This window comes from Lathyrus oleraceus, chromosome 5 (assembly GCF_024323335.1).
Source record: "Lathyrus oleraceus cultivar Zhongwan6 chromosome 5, CAAS_Psat_ZW6_1.0, whole genome shotgun sequence".
Classification (NCBI taxonomy): domain Eukaryota; kingdom Viridiplantae; phylum Streptophyta; class Magnoliopsida; order Fabales; family Fabaceae; genus Lathyrus; species Lathyrus oleraceus.
In genome coordinates, this window is record NC_066583.1 from 69,925,511 (window position 1) to 69,944,793 (window position 19,283).

At 32.4% G+C, this 19,283-nt stretch overlaps 1 protein-coding gene across 1 annotated transcript; it reads left to right on the top strand.

Moving 5' to 3' along the window:
- The first annotated feature begins 3,668 nt into the window (after nucleotides 1-3,668).
- LOC127085271 (UDP-galactose/UDP-glucose transporter 7) lies at nucleotides 3,669-7,108 on the top strand. Its single transcript, XM_051025803.1, has 8 exons — nucleotides 3,669-3,972; nucleotides 4,073-4,177; nucleotides 4,276-4,381; nucleotides 5,145-5,390; nucleotides 5,879-5,989; nucleotides 6,091-6,249; nucleotides 6,502-6,645; nucleotides 6,834-7,108. Exons 2-8 carry the CDS (start codon nucleotides 4,134-4,136, stop codon nucleotides 6,996-6,998), a joined length of 975 nt encoding a protein of 324 aa, XP_050881760.1. The 5' UTR covers nucleotides 3,669-3,972; nucleotides 4,073-4,133; the 3' UTR covers nucleotides 6,999-7,108.
- The last annotated feature ends 12,175 nt before the right edge of the window (nucleotides 7,109-19,283 follow it).

Sequence of the window (19,283 nt, forward strand, 5' to 3'; positions counted from 1 at the left end):
ACCACTAATGTAACACCCTTCTAAAATACCCCAAATATTTAATTAAAATAGCAATATATCAATCAGAGTAATTATGCAATTAAGGGTGTCACACAATCATTTCACACCATTCACCAAATAACTGTCATGCTCTTTTATTAATTCAAAACATAAAGCATTTGCACAATACGCAGCGGATAGAAATCAAATCAATCATGCAAAACATGTAACACATTACATGTAAAATTATTCAACAAGGTAAAACATCCCGTCCCGATGTTACATCTATCAGAGCATGACCCACTAAGGAGACTACACTAGACTCCAAGCACTAGCTTCTACTCAATCACTGCTCGTTACCTGAAAACATAGTTGTAAGGGTGAGTTCTTCAATCGATATAATAAGCATTATAAAATATCATGTAATGCTAAGTAAATAACACATTAATCACCCTAATCATATCACACATTCGGTAACGGCAACCTCCACTCAAACATCATAATCATGCTCAACATAAACATCAAAACACCCGTATAATATTGGAACACATCCATTCATATTATACACCAGACATACATTATGCAATGAGACTCCATGCATGCGGTACCGACTATTCGTGAACATATAGTTCACCTCACCGATCAAATCCAGATACGGCTACCAAGCCCACTAGTCCCACTCATTTGAGACCTAGTGACTCACTCACTAATTCCTCACCACGGAAATTAGCTACCACCAACTCACTAATTCCTCACTATGGGAATTAGCTACCACCATACAGACTACAATATGCATGCTAAATCACCTAGCAATGCAAAATCATCAACAATAATCCACAATGATTTACTCACTAATTCCTCACCATGGGAATTAGCTACCACCATAAAGGCCACAATATGCATGCTAATTCACCTAGCAATGCAACATCATTAACAACAATCCACAATGGACATATGCTCACACTCTAAGCCATAAAACAGTCCATTCACCAACACATGCATAATATATACATTCACAACATTATGCATATTTTCACACATCATCAGCACATGTATCAAACGTCATATCATGTCAAATAATTAATCACAGTATTAGCACACTCCACTAATACCTATACTGCTCAAAACAGCGGGAATTAATCCCTATTACATCATACGCCAATATAGGCCAAACACCAATTATGCACACATTATTCAAATATTAATTTTTCCAATTTCCAACAGTGTTAACCGGTTAACGCCCTGGGTTAACCGGTTAACGCAACACAGAACACGCTTTCTGGCAAAACTCAACAGTGTTAACCGGTTAACGCCCTGGGTTAACCGGTTAACGCAGACAGAACAGCAATATTTTCACAACTCACAACAGTGTTAACCGGTTAACACCCTGGGTTAACCGGTTAACGCAAGACAGAAAGCTGTTCCTGCGCTAACACGAAGCAGAATGCAGAATTCTCCGCATTTTCCGCCGTTGGAGGACTTCCGGACCTCCGATTCCGATTCCGTAAAACGCTATACGTTCGGGAAATTACATCTCACACAAATACAGATTCAATTACAACTTTAACACAACTTATCCAACACAATTTTTCAGCATTCAACATCCCAATTAGGGTCAATTCAACAGTTTATCACTACCCATTACATGTTAACCCATAATACCCATTAAACGACGATAAACCCCCCTTACCTGAGTTAATCCGGCGAATCTTTAAGCTTCAAGCTTTTCTCTTCTCCAACCTTCTTCCTCTTGCTCTGCCTCTTTGCCCTTTTCCTCTTTTCAGCCGCTTCTCTGCTTTTCACGTAAAACCCTCTTTACCAAAAAAATGAAACTCTTTTTTTCCTTATTTCCAACTTATATATTTTCCAATAATTATTATTCCAATAATAATAATAATAATCCAAAAATTCCAATTATTTAATTAAATTAATAAATATAATATTAACTTAAATTAAATAATTATCTTATTTTTATCGGGGTGTTACAACTCTCTCCTTTATTTAATAATTAGACGATCATCTAATTATAACACGTACCTCGGATCAAACGATCATCTACTTAAATTAAATAATTAGAAATTAAGTCATTATACTTAAATTAGAAATTTGTTTTTAGATTAATTCATTATACTTAAAACGATCATCTATTTTTATATTTTTAGATTAAGTCATTATACTCAATGCACCGCCTCACGTGCCACCGTCTCGCGTCTCACCTCAGTTAGAGCCCATTGTCTCACTATTTCCATAATTTCGGGTGTCAATTCTGGTGGACGTGACGTTCCTTGCCCATCTACAAGTCTTTGAAATGAAAATCTATCCCCTTTTCTGTAGTTGCTGACAAAAGGTCAAACACAAAAAAACACCCATTAGCTCTCTTTTTCGCCAGTTGCTAAACTCCAAATATAAAGATCCACACCGAATGATAAATGAAACAATTTACCGACGTGGGAAACACGTCGCAAAAAATCAGTTAGTTGAGATTAGCGACGTGAATATCATGACACACAATAAATGTGTTAGTCCAATTAACTTTGTCTAGTAAACTTTTTCCACCACAATTTTTAAAATTTTAAATTTTAAGTAGCGACGTGTTTTCAACGTCACTACTAATTTTTCAAAAAAATTCAACTTCCTCCCATGTGAAAAGCTGAAACCTGTTTTTCTATAATTATTTTAAACTTTAATGTAGTGACGTAATTTTAATGTCACTATAAAGTTTTCAAAAAATTTATACTCGGCACATGAAAAGGCAAATTTCATTTTTTTATTATTTTAAAAGGGTTGCGACGTGATTTGCATGTAATAACATTCATTTATAGCGACGTGATATTCACGTGGCTGAATAATGTTTTCTTATAGTGACTTTTCTATAAAACTATTTATATTATTCTTTTCATCTCCATATTCTATTTCTTTTACTTAAGCTTCCTTATTATTCATTTATATCTCTATTTATGTATTTAGTCGGTCTAATTTTTCTATCATTTTCTCCAACACCTCTCATCTTTTTCTTCACATGGTTAGTTGATATCTATAAATTTTGGGGTTAAATTTTCAAATGGTTTATTCTTTTTTGCTAAAGTTTTCCCATCCTTCACAAGGCTCTTGGATTTTGACTTTTGTGGTGAAGGTGAGGGCTCAGAAGGCACGACAGAAGTCGTGTAGTGGTTCTAAACTTATCCAATTTATAAAGGTATCCCATGTCAAATATGCATGTACATTTTAATCATAATTTGCTCTATTATTTAAATTCATTAATCAACTTAATCGATGAAGTGCCATACTCAAAAACTCCCCATTTGTTCCTCCACTTCAACATTCTCCACCACATGAATTAGCTTCATGATCTAATATCCATCATTTATGATTCCATAAAAGAAAAAAATATTAAATTTGAATTATTTGATTACAACCATAAATGTTGTGATTGCCAAATTGAGATAAGGATACTAACCAATTCAATTTTCTTAAGATAGTAATGGCTAGCTAGGAATCTCAATAGATAGTAATGGCTAGCTAGGAATCTCATTGAAAGTCATCTTTATTTGAAAATTAAGTTTACTTACCTCTTTTAGAGTTTTGAAGGTTTTCTTTTATTGTCAAGACCTCCCCTTTTAAAACCAAAGAAATGACAATAACAGCATTAAAAAAACTACAAAAAAAAAAAAGCAATAAAAATGTGATTAACGAAAATTATAGCAAGCTAGTGCATCCATACTCACCCGCAGTAAAGCACGGAACTGAACTCTCCATCTTGCTGTGATTTTGGGGAACCACCCTTGCGTTACGATGCCGATTCTCACACGCCAGCTGTTCACAAAACTCTCCCAAATCTCTTTTGTTGTTATATATACTTTTTCTCTCTCACTATTACTTTACTACCATACACTTTCTCCTCACTATCCTTTTTTTTCTTCAGTTTTTAATTTCACCCTTACCTCATTCTCTTTTTTATTCATTTCTCAGTATCATGTAAACGAACCTTTACCGGTAACTATCACTCTCATTATTATTTATTCCTCGTAATTCGTTTATATATAGTAATATTTTGATTTCTCAGATTCAGTTTCTGATTCAATTTTCATTTCAGGGTTTACTACTGAACGGTGCTGATTCGGTTAGATCGATCTCGATTTCCGCGTTAATCGGCCATGGAGATCCGTGCCGATGCAGAAACTAGTTCGTTTTCTTCAAGGTTTCGTACTTGATTAGTTACGTTACGTTTTTCTTGATTCGCTAGAGTGTGTGATTTTAAGATTAAGCTAATTGAATGATGAATTTGTTTTGAAGCAGTTTGTTTGCGGCAGTTTCGTATGGATTTGCTTCAATGGCGATGGTTTTTATCAATAAAGCTGTTCTTATGCAGTATTCGTATTCAATGACTTTACTCACTTTGCAGGTATTCTTTCCATTTTTTGCATTTGCGTTGATACTAGAATACTACTAATTTTGTATACGTAGAATGTATTATAATGTATGTGTTCAATTTTGGCTTCTATTTCCTAGTACAACTTATCAGTATTATGAGTATTTTTAGAAAAAAAAATGTATCTAGTAGTTTAAAAGGAAAAAAAAATGTATCTAGAATTTTAAATTGAGACTTAGGGTATGTTTGGTTTCACTGAGCACTTAGAATTGATTTTACATGTTTGGTTGTCGAGTAGAATTGATTTTGCTTTTCAGATTTGATTCTACTTGAAGATAAGATTTGTAGTTTTTGAGTCTAAACATGATTTTTACACTGAAATTGATTGTTTCAACTCACTTTTACAAGAATTTATCCAAAGATAAATCACTTTATCTTCAACTCACTTTTAACCATAATTAATTTTACAGAATCAATTCACTCATAATCAATTTGTCCGCTGTAGAATCAAACACTAGTTTATATTTATTTAGGAGTAAACTTTTACCTTTCGAAAATGCTTATATTTAGGGGTAGAGGTAGTAGTAGTAGGAAATATACTTCATCAAATCTTAAATTTCATTAAAAAGATACATGTATATGACATCAAATACATGTAATTTTTGGTTTACATTAAAGGCTTGAGGGGGTATCTAATAATTTGTTTTTGTTTTTGTTGGAAGCAGCCTTAAATTTTGTGTCAGATATACTATTGTTGTATAACTTTCATTTATAGTTTCTTTTTTGTCTTTCATAGCAACTAGTTACTACTTTGCTTATACACTTTGGTCGAAAAATGGGATACACAAGAGCTAGAGGAGTGGATATGGAAACGGCCAAGCAACTGTTCCCGGTTTCATTTTTCTATAATGCCAATGTTGCATTTGCTTTGGCCAGTTTGAAAGGAGTCAACATCCCAATGTATATTGCAATAAAGAGGCTTACTCCGCTTGCTGTACTTATCGCCGGATGTTTCATGGGGAAGGGGAGACCTACAACTCAGGTATTGGGTTTTTCTATCATTTTCTTAACTTTTAGTTTGTTAATGTCAAGTTTAATCTCTTGGTTAAACTGTGGTCATCAAAGACCAAAGAGGGTTATTAGAGAGAGTATGTGTGGCTTTTAAAGAGGCAGAAGAAAAATTACATTTGGTAAAGGGGTTTTGTTATGAAGAGGGCGTTTAAGCTGGTAATACAACTTTGATCTTTGTGTGGAAAGAACCTTACACAACAGCGGTGAGCAGTAGTGCGTGCCTAAGACTATTGGTAGCATTTTCTTATTTCACTCTCTTAAGCTTGACAAAAAGCTTTTGATGATTGATTTGTTGTTATTTGCTTTTATCTTTATGAATTAATGGTAGAACAACCACTGAAAATTCAATCTAAGCTACAAATTGTATTTATTTTGTGGGCTTAAGTTTTGATTTCACTACCAATTTTAGTAAAGTTTACATTAAACAGAAATGGTGTTCCTTTCTTTCAAAATTATCAGGTGACTCTCTCAGTGATATTGACTGCTGCTGGAGTTCTAATAGCAGCCCTTGGAGATTTTTCCTTTGACCTTTTTGGATATAGCTTGGCTTTCATTTCTGTTTTCTTCCAGGTGATATGCTGATATTTTATTGTCCATAAATCTTTAAATGGAGCGATGGATACTGTAATTGTGCATGCTTTTCTCATTGTGTTGCCTACTCTCCTATGCAGACTATGTACCTTGTGCTGGTGGAAAAATCTGGTGCTGAGAATGGACTTTCATCAGTGGAAATCATGTTCTACAACAGTTTTTTATCTCTTCCATTTTTGATGTTTCTTATTATAGCCACAGGGGAATTCCCATATTCTTTATCTGTATTATTTGCAAAGGTCAGACTCTTTTCTTTGTATCGAAATTGATTCATAGCTCAGTGGTATTCAGTTCTAAATTAACTCCTTGGCTAAGCGTATTTCTCAAGTGAGAATAAATCAAAGATTGTTTAAACATTGCTTTGATGGTTGACATCTGAGACCACAGATTGCAACATATCTGATAACGTGACAGGGTTATGTCATTTATTATTTTGGTAATATGTTGATGTGAAAGCTAATATCTAACTTTATTTTTTTTAACTTTTGCAGAGTTATTCTTTTTCGTTTTTGTTGATCCTTATTCTTTCATTGGTGATGGCCATTGTTCTCAACTTCACCATGTTCTTGTGCACTATTGTTAATTCTGCTTTAACTACAACTATTGTGGGCGTTCTTAAAGGAGTTGGTTCCACGGTAAGCTGGGAGTGATTCGGTGTTTGCTATAAAATCTTCTGTCACAGCTCAAAAACTTTAATTTTATTTTTTGAAAAGCTAGGGAATAGTTTTCATTGGCACCTATTATTTGTCCATCTTTTGTTTGTTTTTATGTGACTTATTACATGAAATACACGCACTAAGTCTGTTTCTTATTGTTTTCTCAGACCTTTGGTTTCTTCTTACTGGGTGGTGTTCAAGTCCATGCTTTGAATGTATCTGGATTGGTTATCAATACGGCTGGTGGCGTGTGGTACTCATATGCTAAGTATCAACAGAAAAAAAGTAAGACAGTGAAGCTAGTTACAGACGTGGAGACTCATCGTAAATAGAAATGGTGTTGATGACTTACAGCGAAAACTAACAGTTGCATAAATGTTTCTTTTTCTTTAAATTGATATTCTAGTTGTGTATTTGTATTCGTAATTCTCTCTTTCTCTAACCGTCTCCCATCATTTTACAGTATTCACAGAATCTCACACACATACACACATGTCGAAAAGGTATTTTCGCATCAAGAGAACAATTTTCTTAAAGTATGAATCTATTAGAAAGATATTAAACATGTTTTGAGTCAATCATAAGGCGGTATGGATTGGTGTTTATGGTTTGAGTGGAACTAGACAAATGTGCAGATGTCATGGTGATCATACCACAAAGTCTGGTCCAATATTTAGTGGATTTGGAAACTCAGCTTTTCAAAGTAATAATATGGGGTTGACACTACAATTCACGGCTTCTATAATTCCACGGCGAAAACCCATTTGAAACGCGAGAAAGAAGTGAACATGCTTCCCAACTTACTTAAACTTCATTGTAATTGCTTTAATTTCGGTACAACATCTTTGCTGTTTTGCTTATGATAGCTTAGTTAAAGGGAGATGGAATATTGTAGGATGTTTAAGACAAATTTAAATTAAAACCTTATTAAAATCCAAAACAAAATTTTAGTGAAATTATTTAGTTTTTGATTTAAGTCTTACTTTTTTTTATGTTGGTCAAATGAGATAAAGTAAAGAGAAATAAGGTAATAAATAGTAATAAATAAAATAAAAAAGAGGATACTAAATTTTTTAGGAGAGATAAAATAGTAATAGTTTATTTATATCTCTTAAATGGCTATAAAGTTCAACTACGTTTTTCAGTTTTGATAACAAGTGCTATACTAACAATTACATAACAATTATGACTTCATCCAATAAAGAAGGTGGAAAAATTCTAGGTAAGAAATTCTGGAAGAAATATTTAGTGAGAGAATGTTCTGTATTCCACTTTTTACTTTATAGTATATTTCTGCATTAATTTTTACTCTTCCACAAATTTCATCATGATTTTTACTCCCTTTAGTATTTCTTTTAGTTTATAATAAAGTTAGTTGTTTTAAATTTTGTTTAGACAATATTAATTACAAATAAGATTTTCTTATTTTAATATGAAACTTTTTTATAGTTTTTTTTTATTTACATTTTCAGACTGAAAAAGATTGTCTTGCCTTCAGATGGCTATGGTTTAGTTGTTTGGTGAAACTTTTATGACGGTGATTATTTTTTAATTCTTGAATAATTTTCATTTTAGTACTTTATTTTAATAAAATTTTATTTATTGGAATTATTTTATATTTAATCTAAAATTTTAATCATATTTTTAGTATATTTAATATATTTACCTTTTTAATTCCATAGTTTGTATTGTTTCAAAGTGATTTTTGTTGATAGTCATGTCAAAGTTTCTTGACCATGAAAGTTTCTCTCCCACCCTTCACCAACTAAAAATTTCTCCTGTCGTTCTCCTCTGATTATGGCTAATTCTAAAGAAGAATTATTAGGAAAAAAAACCAACCCTTTGAAAGTAGATGACTTGCGTGGCAAGTTTAATGCAAAATGTAAATTAATTGGCAATTAGGGATTAATTTCATTGTGTTTCTCCTAATTGAAGATGTAAGGAGTATCAAACTCATCAACCTGGTAAACGACCTTACACCATAAGGTCCAAGGTAACCGCACAAATCATTCCTCAATGAAGTGCCTCTATTAGAACATTAAAGGTCTAAACACATTCTAAATGTTTGGATGAATGGAAAGTAAAATTTTAAGTTTTAAAATGATTTATCAAAATCTATTATTTGGATAAAAATGGAGAATAGTTAAAATTATATAAATTTGTGAATTATCTTATTTAAATTTAAAACATTTCAAATGACATCAAAAAGTAAATAATTTAAAATTGTTTATTCATTATGTATAGTGCAAATGTTAAATTGTTTATCATTAATTTTTAAAATTTTATAAGATAATTCTCATATTTTATGAAAATTTTAAATTTATTTCTAAATTAAAAAAAAAATTATAAATAAATTCTTAATAATTTTTAAATTTTTAGAAATTGCAATTTGGTTCGTATTTTTTATATTTTTAATTTGGCTTAAAAGTTTCAAAATTTATGAAAATGACTTCAAAAATTTAAAAATGAATCACTTTAATACTTTATTCAAACAAAAGAATTTAAAAATAAATGAATTTCAATTGAATCATTTGAAGTGATTAGAATTTTGAATTCCTTAAAAATTCTCAATTACCTCATCAAAACACATTCTAAGCATTTTAACGAAGGAAAGTAATTTTTTGAGAAAATTTAAATGACTTGACCAAAACTCATTGTTTGGATAAATAATATAGAGAATTGTTAAAATGATGTAAATTTATGAGATATTTGATTCAAGTTAAAATTAAGAGATTTCAAATGAGATAAAAAAGTAAAGAATTTGAAATTGCTCATTCATCAATAAGAATATATAAAGGGAAAACTTGAGTTTGGTGTATCCTATTTTTCTACCAATTTTACCCTTAGATAATTCTTATATAACTTCTAATTAAAATTAACATTAAATAAAACAATATCGTATATATTTTCACCTATGTTTATTAAAAAAGCGGACAGACGGGCACAGAGTGCCCGTCTGGACGCTAGTTCTATATAATGCGAATGTTAAATTATTTATTATAATTTTTTTAAATTTTGCAAGATGATCGTCAAAAAATTTCAAATTTACTCCAAAAATTTCAATTTTATTTTGCAAATAAATTCCTAATAAATTTTCAATTTTATAAATTGATTCTTTCAAATTTTTAAAAATTATAAATTAGTCTGATTTTTCATATTTTAAATTTGGTCTAAATTTTTTAAAACTTATGAAAATAGTCCTATAAATTTAACAATGAGTTATTTTAATATTCAATTCAAACAAAATAATTTAAAAATGAGCGGATTTCAATCATTTAAATTGTTTAGAATTTAAATTTTTTAAAAATATTTTCAATTACCTCGTCTAAACACACTTTTAATTTTGAAAAAATTGTTTGGTAAGAAAATGATATAATTAATCGGCACAAAGATGGTGATAGAAATACTAGGTAATTTTACATGATAGCTAAAATTAGACAATGTAAAAGGAATATCTCCTCACTTAGATGACTTCAAAATTATATTTGCTAGGGATATTAACTCAATGGATAATGGATTGATTTAAGAAGTTTTTCTTTGTCTATTTAGGTTTAGGTGTGCCTATATTTAAAGGAAAAGCAAATGTGGTTTACCTTCAAGCAATTTCTGATAAAATCAAAATGGAAAGGTACTTTACCCTCGATGGATGGCAAGGCAAAACTCATTTGATTAAAAGTGTGGATTAAGGCATGCTAATTAAAATTTCTAAATATACGATTAGCCTCAAAGTCTCGTTAAAGATCTTAAAAAATGTATTAGAAATTTTATGTGGACGAGTGATATCTTTTCTAAAAATTTGATATTTGTTGCATGACATAAAGTTTGTACTCCAACTGTAGAGGGTGGCTTGGGAATTAGGTCTCTTCCAAAAATTAACTTTGCAATAAATCTTATATTGTGTTGGCAGCTTTTTCAATTTTTTTTAAACAATCATATTTTTTAAATTAAATATTGAAATAATTATTTAAAAAAAAACAACAAAAATAACCACATTTCCAAACAAATGCATCAGTTGATCTGACGGATCAATTTAATATTAAGAGGAGACGTCAGCTCCCTTGACGCATGCTTCTAAAGTATTCCATGGAGGTGTCAGGGTTGCTGGCGCATGTGTCTATGCATTGGTATATGCGCCAATGCATCTGACACATACACCTTAATTCTTTTTTTTTTTAATTTCAAGTGTCCCTAAAAGGAGGTGCCAAACACACAAGCAAATGCATGCGCTAGATGCATGAGCGCATGTGTTAAAGACACATGCATGCGCCAACAACCCTGACACCTCCATGCAATACTTTAGAAGCATGCGTCAAGGGAGCTGGCATCTCCTCTTAATATTAAATGGATTCTCCAGATCAATTGACGCATTTGTTTGAAAAAGTGGTTATTTTCGTTTTTTTTAAAAAATGGTTATTTCAATATTAAATTTGAAAAATATGGTTATTGTAAAAAAAATCGCTTTTCATTCTAACAATCAATAGGCTGAATTTTGAGAAGTAGAATGCTTATATCCAACAAGCCTATCAAATATCATTCCATTTGGTCTAACATTAAAGGTGATTGGTAAAATTTGTGGAATAACTCTAAGTGGTTATTTAGAGAAGGATAGACCATCAATTTTTGGTTAGATGACTTGTTGGATGTTCGTATTGTCAGTTTGCTTAATATACACGATCTTCTGCACCCTCACCTCAAGTCAAAAGTAAATCAATTTATAAGACAAAAACAGTGGTGTATTCCTCATGAGATTTTTCAATTTCATCCAAACCTGTCTTAAATTCTGCTCAAAGTAGCAATTCCCATTGAGCCTAGAAAGAACCGATCACAATGGAAACTATCCATTAAGGTGAACTCTATTTTAAGGATGCTTTTCAGTTTTCAATCATGTTAATCGAAAAATTTATTGGACTAAGCTTTTGTGGAATATGTTCCTCCCTCTAAGTCACAAATGGTTTGAAGGGTAATGCATAATAGAATTCCTATTGACGATAACTTAATGACTAAAGGTTGGAGCATAATGGAATTTGTGAAATGTTAAATGTTCTTCATTATTGAACTTACAAAGATATATATATATATATATATATATATATATATATATATATATATAATATATATATATATATATATATATATATATATATATATATATATATATATATATATATATATATATATATATATATATATATATATATATATATATATATATATATATATATATATATATATATATATATATATATATATATATATATATATATATATATATATATATATATATATATATATATAAAAGCTCTTGCTTGTATACCAAGCAACTAATTAAACCTAATTATATGCACTAAAATAAGAAAAATAGTTGGAGAAGAAAAAGGGAATAATATAATCCTATAACTTAATATCCCCCTCAAGCTGGAGCGTAGTTAGACGAGATTCCAAGCTTGAACAAAAGAAGAGAAAAAAGATAAGTATCAAGGAATTTTATCAAGATGTCTGCAAGTTGTGCAAATCTAGGGATATACAATAAGTGAAAGAGTTTGTCATGGGGCTTTTCCCAAACAATATGACAATCAATGTCAATATGTTTGAGTCTTTCATGGAAGGTTGCATTAGCTGCAATGTGGTGTGCTGAGTCATTATCGTAGTAGAGCAGTGCAGGTGTGATGAAGGAGACATTAAGAGTCATTATCAGAGTCACTGAAATCTTTGAGCTGAAGGTAAGATGTGGAAGAGAAGAATAAGCCTTGAGAAGGAGATTACTTGATATATTTGAGTATACGGTATGCAGCTTGAAGATGAGTACATGTTCGAGAAGACACAAACTGACTAAGTTATTAAATTGAATAACTTAGGTCAGGTCTGGTGGTACATAAATATGTTAGACGACCAATAAGCTTACGATAAGGAGTGGCATTTGTGGGTGGTGAAGGACCAGCAATAGAATATTTGTGAGCTTGGTCATGAGTGTATGATAAGGTTTGGCAACAAGAATGCCTGTATTATGAAGGAGTTCAAGTGCATATTTACGTTGGTAAATAGAAATACCAAGAGGAGAACGTGTGATCTCGAGGTCGAGAAAATACTGCAAGTTTCCAAGGTCCTTAATTTTGAAAACGGTGTCAAGGATATGTTTGAGATGGTTGATTGCTTCAATATCATTACCATAAATGTGAAGGAGAAGGGCGATCCGAAACGCAGCGGAATTTAAAATTTCTCCTTTAATGATCCTTACGAATGGGCATGATCAGTGATAGAATCATTACCTCTTGTGGCGATCACGAACATTGAACGATGACAACGCCTCTACTCAGTCCACACGAACGGATTCCTTCAATCTCAGTGCTAGCTGCTACGAATGAAGGCTTTGAGTGAGAGAGAGAGAGAGAAACGAAATTACAAGTGTAACAATGCTTCTACACAAGGGTTCTATTTATAGAACCACTTGTGTGGGCTGCAAGCTAAAAAGCCCACTCAAGTGTATATGGCCCATAACTTATAATATGTCAAAATCACTTAAGCGCGTGGTACCTTACCATATTTCGTATTCTACTTAAGTACACCGTACCTTACGATGTTCTATAATTCACTTAAGGGCACCGTACATTACGGTATTCCTTAATTACTCTATCTCTCATCAATCCGTCCTTTGTGTGTGACCCTATAGGTTTTCGCGGCATTGACAATTATATTAAATCACGCATTTAACATAATAAACAGTGAGCGGTATCTAGCAACACATCACTGCTACCCAAGATACGAAAATGTCATGTGATCTGACAAATCCTTCTATGATAATAATTATGTGTATAATTACCCTTTTGCTCTTATGTCTATATTGAACACAAGGCATAGACCGTGTCATCCTTGTCCAGTTCAATATTGGGCCCATAGACATTTATCCTGTTACGCAGGATAGGCAAATTCTATCTAGGTCACTCATGTCCCTTAGCATGCTTCGTGGAGTACCCATCAACTGTCTTTATGGTCATCCAATTACGGACAACGTTTGATCAGCAATAAGACACTCGACTCTACATCTAGGGTCCATAGTGGTTTCAGGTCGAAGGGTGGTATACACCATTATCACCATGAGAATAACTTATGACACTTTGCATAACATTCTATATAGTATTCTCATAGCGGGTCAATCTAGTGTAAATATTACTCTTAATATTCATACCTATGTTTAAGACTTGATAACTCTTTATCCATGATCCATGAGATGTGATCATCAGTCTATAAACATAATAGTCTTCATGCTTTAATGTTATCCCACTTCACAATAAAACTTGACTACGGATACTTTAAGAATATTTTCCTTATGTTTAATGTGATCTCATGATTAAGTCATACTTGATACATTAAACAGACTAGCTATTCTAGGGACTTTATTAAACAAACATAATAAAGAAAAAGCCTTTTATTATTAATAAATAATTCGATACAAGTACCAAAAGTATTGGCCTCTAGGGCTTACACCAACAATCTCCCACTAGCACTAGAGCCAATCAGGCATACCCCTAATGCCCATAGATCTAGTATGACCATCATGCTTCTGCTGCGCAAGAGGCTTTGTCAGTGGATCAGCAATATTGTCAAGTGTATGTACTCTGCATATTTTCACATCTCCTCTATCTATTATCTCTCGAATGAGGTGATAACGCCTAAGTATGTGTTTGGATCGTTGGTGAGATCTAGGCTCCTTAGCTTGTACGATAGCACCATTGTTATCACAATAGAGACCAATGGGATCCACAATGCTAGGAACTATGCCAAGTTCACTAATGAACTTTTTGATCCAAACAACTTCCTTTGCTGCACTTGAGGCAGCAATATTATTTATGGTTAAAGCAGCAACCTTTACTACCCTTTTGCTTCCTTTGCTACCCTTTTGCTGCCAAGTTCAACCCTTTGGTGTAAGCCCTAGAGGCTAATACTTTTGGTACTTGTATCGAATTATTTATTAATAATAAAAGGTTTTTTCTTTATTATGTTTGTTTAATAAAGTCCCTAGAATAGCTAGTCCATTTAATGTGTCAAGTGTGACTTAATCATGAGATCCCATTAAACATAAGGACACTATTCTTAAAGTATCCGTAGTCGAGCTTTATTGTGAAATGGGATAACATTAAAGCATTAAGACTATTATGTATATAGACTGATGATCACATCTCATAGATCATGGATAAGGAGTTATTAAGTCTTAAACATATGTATGAATATTAAGAGTAATATTTATACTGGATTGATCCACTATGAGAATACTATATAGAATGTTATGCAAAGTATCATAAGTTATTCTCATGGTGATAATGGTGTATATCACCCTTCGACCTGAAACCACTATGGACCTTAGATGTAGAGTCGAGTGCCTTATTGTCGATCAAATGTTGTCAGTAACTGGATGACCATAAAGACATTTGATGGGTACTCCACGAAGCATGCTGAGGGACATGAGTGACCTAGATGGAATTTTCCCATCCTGCGTAACAGGATAAATGTCTACGGGCCCAATATTGAACTAGACAAGGATGACACGGTCTATGCCTTGTGTTCAATATACACATAAGGGCAAAAGGGTAGTTGTACACATAAGTATTATCAAAAAATGAATTGTAAGATCACATGACATTTTCGTGTCTTTGACAGTAGTGATGTGTTGCTAGATACCGCTCACTGTTTATTATGTTAAATACGTGATTTAATATAATTGTCAATGCCGCGAAAACCTACAGGGTCACACACAAAAGGACAAATTGACGAGAGATAGAGTAACTAAGGAACACCGTAAGGTACGGTGCACTTAAGTGAATTGAAGAACATCGTAAGGTACAATGTAATTAAGTAGAATACGAAATATGGTAAGGTACCACGCGCTTAAGTGATTTTGGCATATTATAAGATATGGGCCTTATACACTTAAGTGGGTTTTTTTAGCTTGCAGCCATACAAGTGGTTCTATAAATAGAACCCTTGTGCAGTTGTAATTTTGTTTCTCCCTCTCTCTCTCTCTCTCTCTCTCTCTCACTCAAAGCCTTCATTCATAGTAGCTAGCACTGAGATTGAAGAAATCTGTTCGTGTGGACTGAGTAGAGGCGTTGTCACTATTCAATGTTCGTGATCGCTCCGTAGATCTGCATCAAAGGTTTCAATCGCCACAAGAGGTAACGATTCTATCATTCATCATGCCCATTCGTAAGGATCACTAAAGGAGAAATTTTTAAATTCCGTTGTGCTTTGGATCGCTATTCTTCTTCATGTGGGAGGTCTTTGTTGGAGAAAAAGTATGGAAGGGAAAGGAATCTTCATAGAAAGAAACATTTCGAGTGATGAATATTTCCCGAGTGGTAAGGTGCATAACAACATAACCCTTGATTCCTTGTTTGTAACCAACAAAAATGCATTTGGAGGCAGAAACATTAAGTTTTTGGCGCCCTTGAATAACTGTGGAGGCAAACGCAAGGCATCCAAATACCTTGAGATTGTTGTAAGGTGGAGAAGTACCATAAAACAACTCACAAGGAGACTTGAAATTGGTGATAGGAGAAGGATGTCTAACTAATGAGAAAGATAACATGTCTGACAACATAGTTCTAAAAAACTTTTGGGAGATTGGATTGAAAATGACGACTCTAGCAACATTCAAGATGTGTATGTGTTTCCTCTCTGCTACAACATTTTGCTCAGGAGTTTCTATACATGTTATTTGATGTAATATTCCCCTTTGATTGAAGTAATTATGCATAAAAAATTCTTAGCCATTATCTGTCCTGACTTGCTGAATAACTTTGCCAAATTGAGTATGAGTCAAGCTAATGAACTGCATAATCAAAGGCCTAGCCTCGAATTTGGATTTCATTAGAAAAGTCCATCTGTGTCTAGTGAAACCATCTACAATTGTTAGAAAATATGAATGTCCATGGATAGCTGAGGGTGTAAAAGCGCCCCATATATCCATGTGGATTAGTGCAAAAGTAGAAGCAAATTTAATTGTGCTTAAAGAAAAAGATAACCTAGTTTGTTTTGCAAAATGACAAAAATCACAAATGAGATCAGAATGAGTGCTAATATGAGTAAAACTTTGTTGAACGATTTTGATTACACTATTAGAAGGGTGACCCAACATATGGTGCCAAAGACTAAAATTGCTACCAACATTATAGTTACATTGAATGAAAGATACATCATTGTTAAAAGTAAAATTAATGCAGGAATATTGATGTATGATATATAAGTGATGTTGAAGCTTAGAAAGCCCATTCATCTTCAATGAAGGTTGTTTCTAAATGACACAAGAACAATGGCCAATGATGAGTTTGAAGTTGTTATTAGTAGACAATTGTGATGCAGAAATAAGATTGCAATTGAAATCAGGAACATAAAGAACATGGTATAAAGTTAGATCAAAATTTAATCTAATGGTGCAAGAAATGTTAGACATTATGTGAGATCCATTTAGTAATTTGATGGTGATAGGACTAATAGAATGATAGGAATAAAAGAGATTAAGAGGAGAACAAATATGATATGTAGCACATGTGTTAATAATCCAATCAGTAGTGGAAGAACTGATATTTCTATGTACAAAAGCATAAAGAAAACCCAACGAGGAGGTATGAATGAGATGAGAATCAAAGGTATTGGATTCCTCATCCTTACTTAGTAATGATACCAACTTGTTGTACATTGCAGGACTGATTTCCACCTTCATTTCTAGTGCATCAGCAGAAGTGAATGATGAGGATGGATCTTCATCTGTGGTTTCAACATTATTGGAGAAAACTACCTTGTCTTTGAATCTAAAACTTGAGGGAAATTTGTGTTTGAAATAGCAAGTATCAAGAGAATGTCCAATTATGCCACAAAATGAACAACCTTTGGAGTTGCCAAAACTTTTACCATGAATGTATGGTTTGCCACGACCTTTGCTTTGTTTGGATTAGAACTTGGCATGTGGTGAAGAGTTATGATCCTAAGCCATAAGAAACTTGGAATGATCAGAAGGAGAAGCTAATTGCCTTTCTTGTTGCAAGATGGATGAAAAAACTTTGGTAACATCAGGTAGTGGTTCCATCATAAGGATTTGAGACTTGACATGGTTGAAACTATCATTCAACCCTTTAAGAAAGTAGATAACATATTCTACATATCTTTGTTTCTTGAGTGCATCATGAGCATCACATGTACATTTGAGAAGGATTCTTAGAGCCTTCAGATCTTCCCACAAATTCTCTAACTCATTGAAGTAAGATGTAACTGATTTCTCAGCTTGTTTCATTGAATTAATTTGTTGAAGAAGATCGAATAAACGAAAGTGGTCACCTTTGGAAATCCAGTTTTGGAGATTAGTCCATAACTGTGCAGCATTTTCAACATAGATTTCACTTTGAGCTATGTTCGGAGATAGAGAAGCAGATATCCAAGCAAGCACGACGTTGTTGCATCGTTCCCAAGCATCAAAGAGAGCATCGTCTTCATTTGGTGTAGGAAGTTTTCCATTGATAAATTTGATTTTGCTCTTGATTAGGAGTGCCCGCTTCATTCATCTACTCCAAGATTCATAGTTGTTCCCCGATAATGGTGGAGAAACTAAGATAACACCAGGATTCTCAGCAGGATAAAGGTAATATGGAATTGTTTGATCAAGAGATGGATTCTTGATTATGTGATTGTTATTATTATTGGAGTTGTTGTTGTTGGTGGTGGAAGAATCAATTTGAGTAGGATCTTCCATTAAAGAAATGTGGATGAAGCTCAAGAATGGAAAAAGAAGAGGTTAGCAATGGCGGGTTTGTAAAACAGTAAGAAAGAATAAGAAGAAGATGATCTTCAAGTTATTCTTGCTCCTGATACCATAATGTAATTTATGAAATGTAAAATGCTATTCATTATTAAACTTACAAAGAAAAATACAACTTTTATATATATATATATATATATATATATATATATATATATATATATATATATATATATATATATATATATATATATATATATATATATATATATATATATAAAAGCTCTTTCTTGTATCCCAAACAATTAACTAAACTTAACTATATGCATTAAAATAGAAAAAGTAGTTGGAGATGAAAAAGAGAATACCATAATCCTATAATTTAATAGAGCATCCCATCAATTTGCAACCTTTTCCTAGCTAAATTAGAAACTAGCATACACTTATTTAACTCATGGTCCATCTCTAAAAATATTTCACACTGGTTTAAGGAAATTATTAATTTAAATTTTGGTTAAATAGACATTTATAACTTCCGAAAGGCGTGTGAAAGAAACTAGTTTGCTCAATGTAAAGTTGTTATCCTTTCCGTTATCATCAACATTTTTAATGTTGTCAGGTGAAATTGTAGTCAATATCATCTTTTATTTTGATATTTTTTTAAATTTGATATGTCTGCAATTTGATTTATACATATTTTTAATTTGTGTGTAATTCTGTTATTTAGTTTATTCAATTAGATTTGTACCTTAAGCTACCCTTACATTCAATAAATTAGTTTTGGACCCATATAAATGCGTTTTTTAGCCTGAACAAGTTGATCAAATCAATGGGTTGAATGTATCTTGAATCACAATTTAAAAAACTTAAAACC

Bases quoted from the DNA above. Each gene is read 5' to 3' on its own strand.
- LOC127085271 (XM_051025803.1), top strand. From the start codon at position 4,134: ATGGAGATCCGTGCCGATGCAGAAACTAGTTCGTTTTCTTCAAG. The intron at 5,391-5,878 runs GTATTGGGTTTT...CAAAATTATCAG, and splicing joins AGGGGAGACCTACAACTCAG to GTGACTCTCTCAGTGATATT. The intron at 6,250-6,501 runs GTCAGACTCTTT...TAACTTTTGCAG, and splicing joins TATCTGTATTATTTGCAAAG to AGTTATTCTTTTTCGTTTTT.